Source organism: Miniopterus natalensis, chromosome 9 (assembly GCF_054644295.1).
Source record: "Miniopterus natalensis isolate mMinNat1 chromosome 9, mMinNat1.hap1, whole genome shotgun sequence".
Lineage (NCBI taxonomy): Eukaryota > Metazoa > Chordata > Mammalia > Chiroptera > Miniopteridae > Miniopterus > Miniopterus natalensis.
Genome location: NC_142089.1, coordinates 2,862,241 through 2,879,508, shown reverse-complemented (window position 1 = coordinate 2,879,508; position 17,268 = coordinate 2,862,241). Strand labels below are relative to the sequence as shown.

Here is a 17,268-nt window from a genome sequence, read left to right as displayed (position 1 = left end):
GTGGGGGGACCACCGGCTCCCTCCAGACTTGGGGCTGAGAGCAGAGCCTGAGCTCAGGAACGTTGGGGGATGGAGGCCCGTTTCCAGATTTGGGGCTGAAAGGACACAGCCCCGACCTCAGGCTGGGGGACAACAGATGGCTGAGGACAGACGAGGGCTGGGGCTTCAGGAAGCCCCCGTGTGGGAAGCCCGAGGGGAGGGTGAGAAAGGGGGCACCTGGCTCGAGCAGGGGCAGAGACGGAGACCAAGCCCAGAGATGCCCCTTCACCCCGCGCCCCCCGCATGGGGAGCAGCTGGTCGCCCCTGAACCCTGCAGGCCCCTGGCTCCCCTCCCCTCCCGGCCCTCCCGCCGCGGGCCTTTGACCCCTCCCGCCCCCTCCCCCTCCCCCTCTCCTCCCCGACACCTTTGCCCCCTGACGTCAGTCTCCCCTGCGGACCTGGCCCGGGCTGGGGCAGGATCTGGCTGCCATGCTCTTCCTGCCGTCCCTCCCCTCCTGGCTCCCTGGCCTCTCCTCCCTCGAGTGGGGCTCTGGCCTCCTCCTCAACTCCCTCCTGGAAGGTGAGCTCCTCCTCCCTGCCCCTCGGGGCCTGCTCCCGGCAGTTCAGGGGGGCCCCACCCCGGTCTCCGGCACCTAGGCTGCCCTCCCCCCCGCCTAGCCGCCTGCTTTCCCTCCCACCCCTCAGGCCTCATTGGGGCCTGCGGAGTCTCCATCCTGAACAGCCTCCTGAGGGTTTACTTCTTCGTGGGCTGTGCCAAGTGAGTGCCCACCCCCAGCCCCTATGGCCCCTGGGCCCCCAGCTGTGACTCTGGGCTTTGAGGGAGGACTGAGGGCAAGAGACCATCTGTCCTGCCAGGGAGCGTGGCTGGGGGCCCCGGGACCCCACCCAGGGCCCAGGCCGGTGGGGCTGCCCCTCTGCCTACGCCCACTCTGCCCCCACAGCAACCCAGAGCGGCGGCTGGAAAAGGAGCGGCTGCAGGCCCCTTGGGCCCCCCTGGAGACCGTGCACCTGGTTGGGCTGGCCCTGATCCTGACCGTCGTGGGGACCCGGGTGGCCTCCCTGGTGGTGCTGGAGTTCTCCCTCAGGGCCATCTCCGCGCTGCTTTCCCAGGGCAAGGTGAGGCCACAGGGAGGCGGTGGGTGCAAACTGCCCGCCCTGGGCCCCGGCTTCCACCCCGGAACACGGGAAGCTGGGCCCACGGGAAGCATCTCCGCTCCTCACCAGCCCCTCTGTAAGACTGAGTCTAGAGAACAGATTGTTTCCTCGGGCTGTGACCCCCAAGGCCAAGTCTCCACCCAGAGTGAACACAAGCCCAGCCCACAAAGAGCTTCCCACGGGCTAGATCCTTTGAATACGTCCTCCCATTGTCCTCAACCACAGGGGTAAAGATCTGTGTGATCCCCATTTCCCAGATGGGTAAACTGAGGCTCGGAGCAGGGAAGCGGCTTGTCTGTGGTCACCCCGCAGGAAGTAGCCAGGCTTTGGACCCAGGTGCCCCGGGCTCTGAGCCACCCCCGCCCTTCATTAAGCACACGGGTTCCAAGTAATAACCATGATTGAAATGAAGCGGAAAGAAACCATCCCAGTCGGGCTGGAGGTGAAGGCAACGTCCCGTCTTTGGGGATGATCCTCAGGGCTCCCTTGGGCCCCGGCCGCCTGCAGACCGAAGCCTTTGTGCTTTGACAGCCCCCGGTGCCCCGTGGTGAGGGGCGACCTGAGCCCCACCATCGCTGCCCTTCTGCCGTCTCCCTCGCCAGGGCTCCGGGGGCGCCGAGGGGCTGCAGCTGCCCCTGCTGTGCCAGTTCTCGCTGGGCTGCGGGCTGACCTGCGGCCTGAGCTTCCTGCAGGAGGGCGCTGCCCACCGCACCCTGAACCTGCTGCTGAGCCTCGGGCTGGCCGCGCTGCTGAGCAGGGCCGCCCGGCGCCTGCGCCACCACGTCTGCCGCCTCTACGAGCTGCACGGCGGCCAGCACCGCTGCGGGGTCTGCCTGGGGCTGCAGACGGGCGCGCCCGGCCTGCTCCGGCTGCTGGGCCGCGCCCTGGTCGTGGCCTTCGCCGTGGGCGACCTGGCGGCCGTGGCCCTCATCAACCAGGACTTCCTGACCTCCTCGGAGGCCGTGCGCTTCTGGACGCCGCTCACCATCTGCTACACCCTGCTGGTCATCTACATGCAAGGTGAGGGCCACGGGGGGTCCAGGCGTTGGCATCCTGCTGTCTGATGGGCCCCGTGCCATTCCACGTCCCCGGGAGGCCGACAGGCTAGCCCCAGCCCTCGCCATCCCAGAGCCGGAGCGCTGGGCCTGGTGGCAGAGGCCAGATGGCGGGGCAGCTCGGAGAAGGGTGCGGCGGGCGGGGGGTCCCTGAGGAGACGGTGCTGGACTTGGACCTGGAAGGGTAGCAGGAGCCCCTGAGAGAGGAGAGGGGGGACATGACCTGTACGCCAAAGCTCAGGGGTGAGAGCGAGCCTGGCGGCCTCAAACAACTCAGAAAAGCTGAGTGTAGCTTTCAACCCAGGAGAGTCTAAGGAGCTGAGGCTGATGAGGCTCATAGGGGCCTGATGGAGCCCTTGCGGGCCAGGCTGGGCATTCCAACAAAAGCCATTGCAGGGGTTTAAGTGGGGAGAGTGGCCCGGTCAGATCTGGGCTCTAGGAAGAGCCTCCTGGCTGCAGAGAGGGTGGCAGGAAAAGGAAGGGTCGGCAGGCCGAGAGAGCAGCACGTGCAAAGGCCCTGGGGCAGGAATGAGCTTGGCGTGCTCGCTGAACAGCAAGGACACCGGGATGGCCGGTGGTCTGGGCAAAGGGGAAACAAGTCAGGGACGAGAGGAGGTTGGGAGCAGGCACCGGTCAAATAGAGCAGAGCCTCGTGTCAAGGTGAGGAGCTTGCAGCTTATTTCAAACGCGGTGGGAAGTGCTAATGGATTATAGCAAAGGGGAGATTTCCTCTCACTGGTGAGTGAGGTCCCGAGCTGCTGAGTAGACACTTGAGTTACAGGGTCAAGAACAGAAGCCAGGAGACCCGTAAGGAGGTTGCTGGGACCAGGGTGGGGCAGTGGAGCGTCCAGATGTGCTTGGGTGGGCATCTGTGTGGCAGGAAGAGTTGACAGGCTTAGTAATGGGCCAGACATAGAGCTGCAGGAGGGGAGTCGGGCAACTCCTGCTGCTGGAGGCTGGCTGCTCTGTCCTGACCACGGGAGGAGCACGCTAGTCTGAGGCCTGCAGTGGGCAGCGAGGCCTGGGAGGCACAAGGGCCGGTGTTCCGGGGGCATGGAGAGTGGGGGTGGGCCCGGGAGCAAGGGAGAGGGGCTACAAGGGGAGGGGAAGGCTCCGCCTGGGGAGGGCAGCTGGGGGGGGGAGGTCCAGCCCTGAGCCAGCCGAGCCTCAGTTTGGGGCATCGGTTGGGGCAGGCATGAGGTGACAGGCGGTGTGCGCCCCACAGAGGAGCAGCGGCAGCACCCTGGCCTGCAGAGCCCGGTCCGGACGGTGCTGGTGCGCATGAGCGGCCTCTGCGTGCTGCTGCTGACCGTGGGCCGCTGGCTGGACCTCCTGGGTGTCTTCATCTCCCTGCTGGGCGAGCTCTGGTGCCTGCTGGGCGCCCGCACCCTGCTTGACCTTTGCCAGTTACAGGTGGGCAGCTCCCGCCCCCGGTGCATCCCCCAGACAGCCCTGGGAGCAGCCTCTCCTGGGGTGGGGGTGTTAACCTTTGACCTGTGCCCCAGAGGCCCTGAATGGGAGGAAGGTCTCAGATAAATGGAGGCCCGAAGTCCCCTCATGGGCGGGGGGCTGGGGGGTATCTGCCATTCTTTCCTCTCCCCGTCCCCTCAGGACTTTCCATCCCCGAAGCCTTCAGTGTCGGCTCCAAGCCAGCCCGAGCCCTCAGCACCTGCCCCGACCCAGGGGACGGCCGCCTCCTGACCCACCCCACGGAGGACTCTGTCTCGGGCCCACCCAGGCTCACCTGCAGGCCTGACGCCAGCAGGGTGCCTGGAGGCAGGCTGGCAGGGTTGGCCCCGCCCGGAACTCAAGGTGGGCACTGGAGCCCCCTGAGACGGAGGGGAGGGTTTGGGTTAGGGCCCTCAGAAGTGGGGGCACCTGGAGACCATTGGGTGGGCAGTGGACACACAGCCCCCTAGACCTGCCTTCAGAGGATGGAGATGGGGCAGAAGTGCATCTCTGGATGGCTTCCCTCCGCCGGCCTCCCTGTTCTCTTCAAGATAATAAAGACATTTTTCTTATCCTGTGCTCAGAATCATGGCCACATAGAGAGCAAGAGGTTTTTCTGAGGCCGCACAGCTCCTCCGGCCGGGGCAGGCTCCTGGGATGTGTCAGGAGTTTACTACTGAGGGGGCTGCGGAGGTGGTGGGAGGCAGTGGGATGGACACGGAATCCAGCACCCACTCCTGTCCCACCCGAGGCTGAGATACAGCTGAAGGGTCACAGTGCTGAAAAAGCCTCTGTAGGTGCTCCTGGGTTCCCACCCTGACCCTGGCTTGTCTAAGACCATGAGGATGCTTCCTGTCTCAGCTCCATTCCTCCCATGTCCTCTGCAGGCCCTGCTCGGGGAGGCCACAGAGTGGACGGAAGAAGGTTGGGTGCCAGCTCCTCTGCTGTGCTGCTGTGTACCCTCGGGTAGGCTGCTGGCCCTCTCTGAGCCTGTCAGAACAGCTATCACGGGCTGGGTGCTCACCGTGTGCTTGGCACCGTGCTGAGCATTTTTATGATTTCATTTCATTCTGACGTCAGCCCCAAGACGTTGGTACTGTTATCCATTTTTACAGATTCAGAAACTGAGGCTCAGAGAGGTTAAGTAACTTTCTCAAGGGTGCACAGCTAGTTAGTGGCAAAGCCATAGTTTGAGTCCAGCTGGCCTACCCCCCAGAGCTCAAGTGCTTTGCATGCTTCCTGCTACCCTCTTCCTATTGAAGAACTGGGGCCAGGAGAGCCAACAGGTGGGCATGAAAAACATGGCGGGTCCATTCCCGGCAGGCTCTGCAGTGTGGTTCTGGCCACCTTTTGTCCAGGGCAGCCTGAGGCTCCGTCACAGTCGTGTTCTCCTGGCCCAGACGCCCAGCCCCACAGGGTAGCTTGGTTCCCTGGGGACTGAGCTGGGGCCCTTTCCCAGCAGGGGCCCCATGGGGGAAAGGAGACGGCCAGGGGGCTGCTAAGGTTTTGTGAGGGTCGTGTGTTGGAGTGGCAGGGGAGGCACCAGGGAGGAAGCGACGGCTGGAAAGGGTTCTTGGAGGCTTGTAGGCTTCTATGGGTCTCGCTTCTCAGTAGAGGCCGCCATGGTCACCCAAAGGCCCCCCTGGAGCAGACAGTCTGGCCTAGGATTTTTCACTCCCCACCTCAAGTGAAGGCTGGCCCCAAGGCAGGCTGGCTCCAAGGCTGGGTGGGGTGGTTCCCACTGACTCCTCCAGGAGTGGCCACCCAGGTGACAGCTTGAGCCCCACCTGTGATCTACCCCTAAGAGGGGCCTGTCGGCCCCAGAGTAGCTGAGGTGGGAGACAAGCCTGTGGGTCCCCCCACCCCCAGTATAGGACCCAGCCCCCTCTGCCTGGGAGTGTGCTCGGCTCCCTCCGGGCAGGAAACCTGCCCCAGTCTAGGAGGAAATGGCTCAGTTAGGGGGGCCCAGGGCCAGCTCCTTGCCAGACCCAGACTGGGCACCAGGTTTCAACCGTTCTGATGTTTTTGCTGGAAGCTTCCCCAGCCTCCTGGCCCCCATGTAGCCCTAGCACCCAGTGGGGACAGGGCTGGGAGGGACTAGACTCAGCAGCCCTTTCCTTTTTATGGGCACAGGGACCGTTTTCCAAACAAAAATGGGGGCATGTGGGCGGGAATAGGACTCTTTTCTTATCTACGAAATTATTTTTGTGAAAAGTCCAACAAGGGAATAAACATTAGGTCCCTCTAAGTGAGGCATTTAGCAAACCTCCATGCCAAACAAAGAGCAATGGGCCCGAAGTCCAGCGGGCAGAGGAGATGCAAAAGGTATGGCCTGGAGCTGGGACTTGACTCCACAGAGACCATGAGCGCCCTGGGCCTGGGCCCTGGGCCCTGACCCGCATCCTGCTGAAGAGGTGGGAGACCAGAGTGCCCAGTCCCTGCTAAGAGGACATGATGGGAACCTCAGTGGCAGCTGGGATTGGGGTGAACCGGCCACCTCCCTCCTGAGCCCCCCACTTCTGGCTTTTCTTAGCTATGGCATTGTCCCTCTGGGTGTCCCGTGTTTCTTTCTCCATTCACTTATTCGAGAGTAATTACTGAATATCCAGTAAGGGGGTGGAGTGCCAGGGGTCTACTGAGCTAGGGAGGGCATTTTTGTTGTTTACAGCTGCGTAACAAATGACCCCAAAAACCTAGCAGCTTAAAATAACAGACATGTATCGTCTCACTTTCTGTGTGGGTTGGGAATCTGCTTGCAGCTTGGCTGGGTCCTCTGGCTTAGGGGTCTCTCAAGATGGCTTAGGACCCAAGTCGAGATATTGGCCAAGGCTATGATGTCATCCTAAGGCTCGACCGGGGAAGGATCCAGTTGCAAGCTCACTCCCATGGTTGTCGGCAGGATTCACTTTCTCCTGGGCTGTTGGGCCGAGGGCCTGAGTTCCTCTGGGGCTGTTGGCCAGGGGTCTCCCTTGGTTCTCTGCCACATGAGCCTCTCTGTAGGGCAGCTCACAGCATGACTGTTTCTGCTGTGTTCTGTTGGTTAGAAACAAGTTACCCTTGAGAGGAGGGGATGATTGGAGGGTGTGGCAGAAGGCGGGGGTCCCTGGGAGCCACCTTAGAAGCTGCCTTCTACAGGGGGCTTCACTGAGGAGCCCCGAATGGACGGAGGGAGCGAGCCAAGCAAAGAGCTGAGAGAAGAACCTCCCCGGCTGAGAGAACAGCACAGGCAAAGGCCCTGGGGCGGGAACAAGCTGGGGGGGGCGTGAGGAAAGGCAGGACACGGGGAGGCTGGAGCACCGCAGAGAGGGCGGAGTGTCCGTGAGGTCACAGAGGCGGCAGGGCCAGATTGCTCAGGGCCACGGTGGGGGTTGGATCTCCCCCGCCAGCAGCTGGTGACGGGCGGCCAGCTGAGGGCTTGCGCAGGAGGTGACATAACCTGACTTACATTTTTGAGGAATTCCTCTCCTTGCAGATTTTAGGACAGACAGTGTAGAAACAGCAGTCCAGTCTGGAAACATTTGGAATAACCCGGGTGAGATGATGGGGGCTTGGACCACGGTGGTAGCCGTGGAGGGAGGTGGCCCTAAGGGGTTGGATTCTGGGCATATTTGTGGAGTTTATTGATAGGATTTCCTAATCGATTAGGTTTGGGCCTGAGAGAAAGAGCAGAATCCAGGGGGCTCTTTGGTTTTTTACCTGAATGAGCAGGTGAATGACATAGGAGGCTCCGGGGGCCGAGCGGGTTTGTCGCACACAGGCGGGGGCCACGTCGATGGACGGTCCAGGTGTGGGAGGCGTGTGACGTGGTCTGGGGTCAGGGAGGCCTCTCTGGGAAAGGCCTGAAGGTTGAGGGGCAGTTCCCAGGCCAACGGGGTGGAGGGGAAGCCCAGGCAGGTTTTAAGGCCCCCGAGTGGCCTGAGGGACTGAGGGTCAGTGCGGCTGGAGCAGAGGGTGAAGGGTCACCGCGGAGGACCTGGCCAGGGCCCTGGGAGGAGTTGGCCTCCCTCCAAGCTAGAGCCGTCGGAGCCACAGACAGGCCGGGGCGTGCTGCTTTGCTGAGGTGGTCCGGCCGGTGTGGAGAATGGATGGTAAGGGGTAAGGCAGGGCCAGCCCAATTTTAAGGGCCCCCTTTGGGAGAAAGAACACAATTCATGTGAAGTGGATATTGCCGAGAATGAGAGGGACACGCCCAGCAGATCACAGGAGCCCTGGGGATGTGGGTCCATTCTTCGGACATGTCTCTGGGCAGTTTTCCAGGAACGCTTCATGGAAAATGCCAAATGCGACCTGGCTGTCCCACACCCCCCACCCCAGAACACTGCCTGACTCCAGCAGCCCCAGCCCTCACCGTGCGGGGCCAGCGCGAGGACCAAGCCGAAGTTTCATTAACTCACGGGAAGCCCACCTCTGGCTGAGAGAAGTGGCAGGCCAGCTGGGGGCCCTGGCAGGGTCTAGGCCATGTTATACTTTAGTAAGGGGGCATCTCAGGGATTGGGGGGGCTGGAATAGTGGAGGTTCCCAATGGGGTGGGAGTTTAGGGAGCGAGAGGGGATCAGTGAGGGAACTGGGGCTCAGCCTTGGCAAACAGCCAAGGGCTTGGGGCAAGCTCAGGGACCCTCCAAAGTGAGTGACACCAGGATTTCCTCTGCACCCAGAAGGGGCTCAGATGTCCAAGGCCCGGGGCCAGGAGGCCCACTGAGCCTCAAATAAGACCCACCCCCCAGTTCCTTTACAGGCTTCTCATGTGATTGGTATATCAGCTGCTTAAGACCTGCTCTTGCATTTTGTAGGAATTACTGAGCCCCTACTACATGCTGAGCACTGTGCTGGGTGCTGGGGACTTGAAAAGTAATAAGTTATAGCCCTGTCCCCATTCTGTAGGGAAAGCAAATCCGTACAACTCCGCAGACTTGGGGCATATCCATGGGGTGCAAATAACTCCTAAGCCTACCTAGAGCAATCAGGGCAGGCTTCTCAAAGGTGGTGACAAAGGTGCAGAGTTTGCCAGGAGAAGGGGATGCTCCAGACCCATGGAGTCTCACTAGTCTTCATTATGATTCCTCTTTAAGCAAAAGAAATACACTTTCCACTAGTTGCAGGGGAAAAGCAAGGAAACAGAGAATGCACTGGCTCCAGGCATCCAAGGGAGGAGTTCAGGCATGGCTGAATCCAGCAGCTTCAGTGATAAAGTCAGTTAATCTCTCCTCTTCCGTCCTCCGTGTGCGTCCAAGAGTTGGCAAAAATGGTACCAAGCTTGCATCCTGACAGCCTGGAAAAATATTGCTCCTTTCCAAATTCTCCCAGCCGGGCACTGAGAGTGGGGGTGAGGTTCCCCAAAGAGAAATTGGATGCTGCTATCAGAATTCGGGAAAGTGATGCCGGCTGGCAGAAGCCGTGATATCCCTTAGATTCTCTAGCAGGACCAAGTCTCTTCCTGACCTTCAGCACTTTGTCCATCTCTCCGTAATATCCCGAAATCTCTCTTTTCTATATGATGGGTGAAGGGAGAGGCACACACCCCTGAACACCTAACAAGCACTGGGCATATTTATCTACATTCATCCCACCAAATCCTCACAGGGAGGCGCTGATACCCCCCAGGTTAGGAGAGGAAACTGAGGCTCAGAGAGAGGTGACTTGCCCACGGTAACAGCTGGCACATGGCAGAGCTGAATTCACTCCAGATACTGATGTTACTCATGTCTGGGCTTGCCCCGCCCCTGCCCCTGCTGCAGCATGTGGGAGGGGGCTCCCACTTCTCTGTACGGATGCACCCCTAGCACAAGGCCCCCCACACAGTAGGTGCTTAAATAAGTGTTGAACTGACCTGACTCCAAGCAAGCAGAGCCAGGGCTGGAGGCCCAGGGTGGGGAGGCTTCTGAGGATGTTTGCTAACAAGCGGGCATCCCCTCCACCCCCGACCTGGATGTAGGACTTCCTGCAGCTGCACATCTGAGCAGCCCCAGGCCGGCTGGACAGTCCTGCTCCGACCCGGCCCAGGCAGAGCCCGTCAAGGGGGAGGAGAGGGCAGCTGGACAGATGCTTCCCTTCCTTGAGGTCTCTGGGCCCCCGGGGACTTCAGCTCGGGGGAGGGGGCGGAGGAGGAAGGGGACCTTGGCCCTGTCCTCAGATCTGGCTGCAGAGCCTACGGACCATGTGAGCGGAGAGCTTGGGACACCAGATGAGGGTGGTGTGAGAACAGCCCGTGCTAAAATTGATTTAAAATATATATATATCTTGCCCGGCTGGGCATGGCTCAGCGGTTGAGCGTCAACCTAGGATCCAGGCAATCAGGGTTCGATTCCCGGTCAGGGCACATGCCCGGGTTGTGGGCGGCAGCCGATCAATGACTCTCTCATCATTGATGTTTCCAGCTCTCTCTCTCCTTTCCTCTCTCTGGAATCAATAAAGATATATAAAAAAAATAAAAATAAAAAAATAAAAAATATATATCTTTATTGATTTCAGAGAGAGGAAGGGAGAGGGAGAGAGAAACATCAATGATGAGAGTCATTGATCGGCTGCCTCCTGCACGCCCCCTGCTGGGGATCAAGCCCGAAACCCGGGCATGTGCCCCGACCGGGAATCGAACCTGGACCTCCTGGATCCTAGGTGGATGCTCAAAGGCCCAGCCGCACTGGCCGGGCACTCCCACTCACTTTGAGAGGGGCACCTACCGTGGGGGAGGCCCCGTGCCCAGCAGTTCTGCCGAGAGCCTTCACGTGTTGCAGGGGAGGGAGTGGAGCCTTGGAGCGGGAAGGAACTTCGCCAAGGTCACAACCAGCACCAGAGAGCTGGGAGTTCAGCCTAAGTCTGACCTCAAAGCCGGTGTTTTCCCTACTGCCTCCTCCCCGTCCTTCTCGTGACTCCTCATCTCGGTTTAAATGTCACCCCTCCCGGCAGAGAGGCTGCTCCACCCTCACCCGCACCGAGTCCACGCCTCCAGAGCCCACCTCACCTTGGTAATTGATTTGTATTACGTGTCGGTCGCCCCCACCTCCCTGTAAGCCGCACAGGGACAGGGACTGATTGCATCTCACCTGAGTCCCGTGAACTCCTCCACCCGTGCCCAGCACATAGTAGGAGCACATAGTAGGTGCCCATAGCAGGCACCCGATCAATGTTTGTTGCATCAAAGCCCTTCCCCTACTGTCACCAGCAGTGCCGTGCTCCCCGGCAGACTGGACAGCAGCCAGTGTCACCCCAGCTTTGGATCTTGCCCCTGAACCTCTCTCCTACCCCTCCCCGGCCACCCAGGGTCTCAGCTGCCTGGACCCTACTGGAAGGTTGAGCCCCTTGCCCAGCTGCTTGGAAGGAAGCTGGGCTGAGGCTGACCGGGAGGGGGCGGGCTCTGGGCTCCTGGACAAAGGGCGTGTGTTCTCATCAAGCCACTTCCTGGGCTTCCGTGGCAGGAAGCTTGGCACCTGCAGAGGTGACACTGACACCCAGGGCGGTGCCCGAGATCCTTGGCCCGGACGCTCCTCAACACCTGGGAGCAGCGGCAGAGTGAGACAGGTGGCCCGGGGTGCTGGGTGGCAGGTAAGCCGTGGGAGCTGGACCCCCTGTGACTTTTCCCCTCCCCAGCCAGTCTTAGCCCAGAGCCGGTGTGAGGACGCTGGGGTCCCGGAGTCTATGGACCTTGGACAGGCCCGCAAATCAACCCTGAGGTGCCTTATGGTCCCACCCTGGGGTGCACTGAGATGGCTTGGGGGACATTGTGGGGTGAAGGAAGCAGCTGCACTTTTCTGTTTTAAATAAGCTTTGGGGTCACACAGCACTTGAAAAGGGGGTTCTACAGCCAAAAGTGTCCCAAAACCCCCAGTGTCACCTTCCCCCTGCAGTCATTCCTGTCTCCGGTGCTCAGCGGTGCCCACCTTCTCCTGGGGGAGGTAGAGGGAGGTCTTGCTCCACAGCGGGGGGCACTGTCACCCAGCGAGGAATGAGCCGACCAGGGGCACATGCAGCCTGAGCGCGGCTCCCCCTCTGCCTCGAGAACTCCGGTGGCCCCTCAGCCCCTGGGACCAGCGGAGCAGTGCACCCAGGGGCTACCGGTCTGGGTTTGAACCCAGCTCTGCCGCTTGCCCCTTGTGTGCCTTGAGCCTCTCTGGGCCTCAGTTTCTTCATCTGTGAGCCGGAATAATCAGTCCCGCCGCACGGGGCTCTCCTGGGGATCAGATGGACGGGGGCCTGCCGGCCAGACACTGGCTGAGAGGAGCCCTAAGAGCCACAGCTCCTGTCGCTGCTGTTGCGACTGCAGGGGGCTGTGTTAGGGGAGCCCGATGGTTCCTCCTTGAGTCCGCCTGCCCGGCAGGAATTCGCCGGCAGGAAGGAAAACCGCTAACACGGAACTGGCCGAAAGGGGGACGGGAGCTTACGCTCTAAAAACCTGACTCCCCGGAGGTGTGGGGGCTACAGAGTCCATCGGGCAAAATCCCAAGACCCCGTGGGTTGTGGGTCCGGGGTCTTGCTGGGAGCTGATTGGTCAGAGGCGAGGTCAGGGGACTAGATCATTTCTTCCGGCCTTGAGGACAGTTCTGACATCTTTCCCCAAGTTTCTCTGTCTGGTCTCCTGGGGAAGTAGCCAGGGGGTCGGTCCACCTTGGGGCTCAGGAGCAGAAACATAACTGAGGTCAAGAAGTTGTCTTTAGCCCTGGCGAAGTCCCAGGTTCGATTATGGCCAAGGGCAGGTACCTCGGTTGCAGGCTGGATCCCCAGCTCCAGTTGGGGTGTATGCTGGAGGCAGCCAATTGATGTGTCTCTCTCACATCAATGTTTCTCTCCCTCTCTCTCTCCCTTCCACTCTCTCTGAAAAGCAACAGAAACAATATCCTCAGGTGAGAATTAAAAAAATAAAAAGTTGTCTTTATCCTGCAGAGGTCCTGCCTGTGACCCTTAGTCAGGTCCTGGCCACTGTCTTCTGCTGCCTTGGGGGTTGGTGATTATGGGGGGATAGAGCGAGCTAGGCCTCTGAGGGGTGTATATATATAGAGAGAGAAGGGGGGGATGATTTCTAGAGCTAGCGCTTAAAACTAAATTTGTCAAAGTCATAGGGCCCTCACTTTCAGCTGTGAGGGTCAAATGAAAAAAAAGACAAAAGGGGGGGATTGGGGGTGGAGGAGCATGGGACAGTGTTCTAAGCACCCCCTTTACAACCCCCGTGAGTGTGAGCCCCTCAAGAGCAGCCAGAGAGCCACCCTGGCCGGGGGGACTGTAGCTTCAGGCCCGCGGAGCGTGCCAGGCCCTGCCTGGCCTCCCTCCAGATGGCGCTGCGTCCGGCGCTCCTCTGGCCTCAGCCACTGTGGCTTTAATCAAAGAACAATCTGTTTGCCTCTGAATTAGACCCAGATTCCTTTTCCCAGCAGCGTTCCCGAGGCCTCCAGGGACTCAGGCCGCCCATCCCGGCTCCATCTCCGGCCCCCCCACCCCACCCCGGGCCCCAGGCTCAGCTTCCCTCCCCACTCCATTATCTGCCCACTCCAGTTTGGGGGGAGGGTGTGCGGGAGGTGGGAGGGGGTCCAGGGCAGGTGATGCCATTGCCAACTGGGCCCTGTATACCGGGCCTCTTAGAGGGGCCTGTGCCCGGGACCCTGGGACCCACCTGCAGAGGGCTTAAGGGTCCAGACAGGTGGTGACAGCTCAGGACAGCAAATCCAGGTGACCTGCTTTCCTGGGGCGCCCTCTAAGAAAAGCCCCAGGCCCAGCATATAGTGACCACCTTCTCTGTTCTCACTGTCATTAGCACCTCTGATCCGCAGGCTGCCCCTGAGGGGAAGGCAGCCACACCCCGGGTTTACAGACAGAGAAACTGGGGCTGGGGGGGAGATGGAGTGACTGGGGGGGGGTCCCCGGGGTTAGCCAATGGCCGTGGAACCCAGATCCACCTGACTCTCAGCACCTGGGAGATTCCAGGCCAAGCTGAGCTGTAAGCTCTACCCCCCACCCCCCACCCCCCAGGACAGGGCAGGTAGGGCCCCCAGCCCTAGTGGTCTAGGGGAGGGGCGCGTAAAGGCCACTCAGGGTGCACAAAGGGCCCGGGGTGGGCAGCGGGGGGGGGGGCCTCCCACCCTGCAGGCCTCGGCCCCGGGAAGGGAGGAGGGGTCGAGGGAACAAAGGGAAGGGGAGAGGGCGGCGGGGGCGCGGCCGGCCAGGTGGGGGGGCAGGTGGGGCGGCTTCCGCGCGGCGGGGATCCCGGGCCCCCTCCCCCGAGCCTCACCTTTTATGGTCAGGCGGCCGGGCGGCGGGCGGAGGGAGCCGGGGGCGGGGAGCCGGGGGCGGGGAGCCGGGGGGCGGGGAGCCGGGGGCGGGGAGCCGGGGGCGGGGAGCCGGGGGGCGGGGAGCCCGGGCGGGAGGCGCGCGCTCCTGGGCGCTGCTCGCTCGGCGTCGGACCGGAGCCGGCGGGGCGCGGGCGGCCCAGGTAAGCGGGACGGCGGGGGGGGCGGGGGTCGGTCCTTCTGTCCCTCCGCCCTGCCCCGGCCACGCACAGGTGACCCCCGGCCCGCAGCCGGGACCCAGCCCTCGCCGGGAGGGGCGCGCGGAACGGGGGCGGGGGCTGTCCTGCCGCCTCGGTGCCCCGGTCCCCGTCCCGGTCCCCGTCCCGGGGGAGGCCGTGTCCCGCCCCGGGGCCGGCGCCGGGGGCAGCGGTGGGCCGGGCGGAAGCTCCCGCACAAAGAGGACCGCGTCCCGCACATGGATCGAATTAAAGCCCCCGGCGGCGCCCCATGGTGACCCGCCCCCCCCCCCCCCCCCGCCTGGGCTGCTCCCGGGGCGCGTCGGGTTTCCGCAGCTCCGGGGACCCCCGGGCCCTTCTCGCAGCCAGGCCGGGCGAGGGGAGGGGAGGGGGGCAGGGGGGGGGCGTCAGGACCGCCCCGCTTTGGGCCGGGCCGGGCCGGCAGGGGTGCGCCTGGGCGAGCCCCAAGGTGTGTGCCTGTCGGCCCGGGTGCGCCTCCAGCCCGGACCCGGGGACCCCGGGAAGGGGCTGGGCAGCGCCTAGACGGAGGCGAAGCCTTGGCCCCCCCAGCCCCCCAGGAGCCCAGCCCCAGGGCCCCTCCTCCACCGCCGGGGCTCAATAGCCAGCGGTCCTTCTCTGCGCCCTAAGTCCGGTACCAAGACCCTGAGACCCGCTGGCCTCCTGCCTTCCCGGCCACTCCTTAGGGCAGACCTCACGAGCCTCACTTTTTAAAAAACCTGGAGGCCCAGAGAGGTTCAGGGACCTGCTCAGGGTCACCCAGCAGGAAAGAGGTGGGGCCTCGAGGGAACCCAGCTCTGTGGGACTCGTCCTCCCCCTTTCTGGGGGTGGGAGAGAGGGAGGGGGAACCCCTACCCAAGGCTGCGAGGACCCCTGCAGGGGGGTGAGGGGGTGCAGTCCCACCCCCACCTCCAGCTAAGTGTCTGAACCAAGCATAGGCTGCTTTATCCGAGTCTCAAAGAACAAAGCGAAGAGGGGGTCCCAGGGTGTGGGGAGGGGGTCAGCAGTCGGACGGGGGAGCTGGGCGGGAGCACTACCTGGAGGCCCTGCCCTGGGCTGCAGCTCGAACCCCGGCTGGGTGGGTGGCTGCCTGGCTGGCGGGATCTCAGCCTCCTTCCTTCCTCTTGACAGGAAATGACTTTCCTTCCCTTTGTTCCCACTTTCTCCGCTTACCCAACTGGCTCTCAGATGCTCCCTCTGGGGGAGGAGGGGGGAGGGTCCCCTGGGCGGGGCGGGCTGGGACCTGCCCACAGGGAGCTTTCTCCCACGTCCGGGGCTCCAGGGTGCCCTGGGGGCAGTGGGACCGGAGGGAAGGGAGTCTCCTTCTCCCCGCTGTGGCCTCGCTCACCCAACTGCCCAGGCTTCGGAAGTCCCCGGCTGGGCCCCTTCCCCTGGGGCCTGAAGTCCCTGCAGAAACCGCAGGGAGTGTGTGTGTGTGTGTGGGGGGGGGTGCCCAGCTGTGAACATCTGGCCTCCGCATTGGGGCGTTTGCCTTGGATGTTTTCCGAGAAACCAGCAGATCCAGCTTCCTGGGGTTGAGCGGGGGTCAGAGCAGGGTGGGAAGGAAGCAGACGGGCATCCACAGCCGTCTCTGGGGACAGCCCAGGAGGCACTGACCGCAAGGTCATTGGTCCGGATTGGGCCATTCTGGGGTGAGAACAGGCCTGAGATTTTGGGGGCCCCCGTGCCGTCCAGAGAAGAAGTGGTTCTTGGGTCCAAGGACACCCTGTGAACCCACGGCAGATGGTACTCGGTTAGAACTCCGAGCCCGCCCTGGATGGCCTGGGAAAGTCGCTTAACCTTTGGGGCCTCCCTGGCCCGGCTGGGGGGGCAGGACGGGCTGTGAGAGCCGGTGAGCTGAGGCACGGAGAGCACTGGGCACCGTGGCTGGCACGCAGCGAGCGCTTTATCAGCCAGTGCCCTTATTGTCGCTTCTTGTATTTAAATCTCAGATGCTCTCTGAAAATTGTTTATAAAAATAGTGAAACTTGTAGCAAAGTACAAAACCAGAGACTGTGACAGCCAATATAAGCAGATACGCTTCCAGACACCAGGGACAAAGCAAGAAACAAAGGGCTTTAAAGAACTTTGAAGCTTTCTTCAGATAGTGGTTTCTTTTTTGGAACAGATATTTTATTATCAGGCTGAGCGACACGTTTTAACCAAAATATAAACCAATTTAAGAGGCATTTACAAGCCTATGGTGTTGTTTCTGTTATTATTAGTCTCTCAGTCACCAAGATTGCCCACAGTGGCCGGATGGACTTTATATGGAGGGAAGCCTTTGGGTGGCCACTTGGTCTCCAAGTCCACCCTTAGAGTCCCTCAAGGGGCTCACCCCCCACCTGCCCAGCCCCACTTCTCGAGGTTCACTCTCTGGGTCCCTATTTTGTCTCCTCCCCACAAACCTGTGGGCTGGGCTTTGGGCCCGTGTCAGGGTGACCCAGCCGGAGAGAGATAGAAAAGGGGCACGTTTCCCTTGCTGCGTGCCAAGTGCTGGGAGCTGGACTCGGGTGACACAGGAGTCACAGACACAGCCTGTGGCATGCACGGTCATTTATGGGGGGGGCAGACGGTGACAGCGAGCCAGCATGCCTGTGAAGGGCTCTTGTCGCCCTGTGGAAGCAGACAGCTGCCCCAGGGGGGAGGTAACCTTTGAGCTGGGCCTGTGAGGAAACCTGCAGTTCACCCTGTGGTGGGGCCGGAGAGGAAAGCAGGAGGTGGGAGAGACTCCCAGGCGGAAAAGGGAGAAAGAGTCCAGGAAGGGTGAGAGGCCCGGGGGGTCGAAAAGAGGTTGAGGCCAGGGGAACTGGGGACTTGGTCTTCAGGGTAGTAGGGAGCCATGGGAGTCTCATGAGTAGAGGAGAAGCAGTCAGCCTTACACTGTAGAAAGATCGCTCCAGGGACAGGGTCGGAGGCAGGGTTGGAGCCCGTTGGGGCGCCCGCAGGAACCAGGGCTGCAGTTTCGGAAATGGGACCGCGTGAGCGATTCCAGCAATAGCATCAAGATTTGATTGGATACGGAGCCCGTGGTGGAGAAGAAAGTGCTGGCCTGGGGCTGGGCCGGAGGGGGCAGCAGAAACGAGTAGCCAAGAGCGTGGGCTCTGGGTTCGAACCCCAGCTCTGCTGCTGCAGGACCCTTTG

The 17,268-nt window shown here is 61.8% G+C and overlaps 1 protein-coding gene across 1 annotated transcript; it reads left to right on the top strand.

Moving 5' to 3' along the window:
• Positions 1 to 468: 468 nt before the first annotated feature.
• TMEM82 (transmembrane protein 82) lies at positions 469 to 3,911 on the top strand. The gene is made up of 6 exons (XM_087820773.1): positions 469 to 559; positions 685 to 757; positions 942 to 1,116; positions 1,758 to 2,175; positions 3,436 to 3,623; positions 3,822 to 3,911. The coding sequence occupies exons 1-6, from the start codon at positions 469 to 471 to the stop codon at positions 3,909 to 3,911; spliced, it is 1,035 nt and encodes a 344-aa protein (XP_087676899.1).
• The last annotated feature ends 13,357 nt before the right edge of the window (positions 3,912 to 17,268 follow it).

What these genes read in the sequence shown, in the direction of transcription:
- TMEM82 (XM_087820773.1), top strand. Translation starts at nt 469, where the DNA reads ATGCTCTTCCTGCCGTCCCTCCCCTCCTGGCTCCCTGGCCTCTCCTCC. An exon ending in TTCTTCGTGGGCTGTGCCAA is followed by an intron (nt 758 to 941) that starts GTGAGTGCCCAC and finishes CTGCCCCCACAG; the next exon opens with CAACCCAGAGCGGCGGCTGG. An exon ending in GCTGGTCATCTACATGCAAG is followed by an intron (nt 2,176 to 3,435) that starts GTGAGGGCCACG and finishes TGCGCCCCACAG; the next exon opens with AGGAGCAGCGGCAGCACCCT.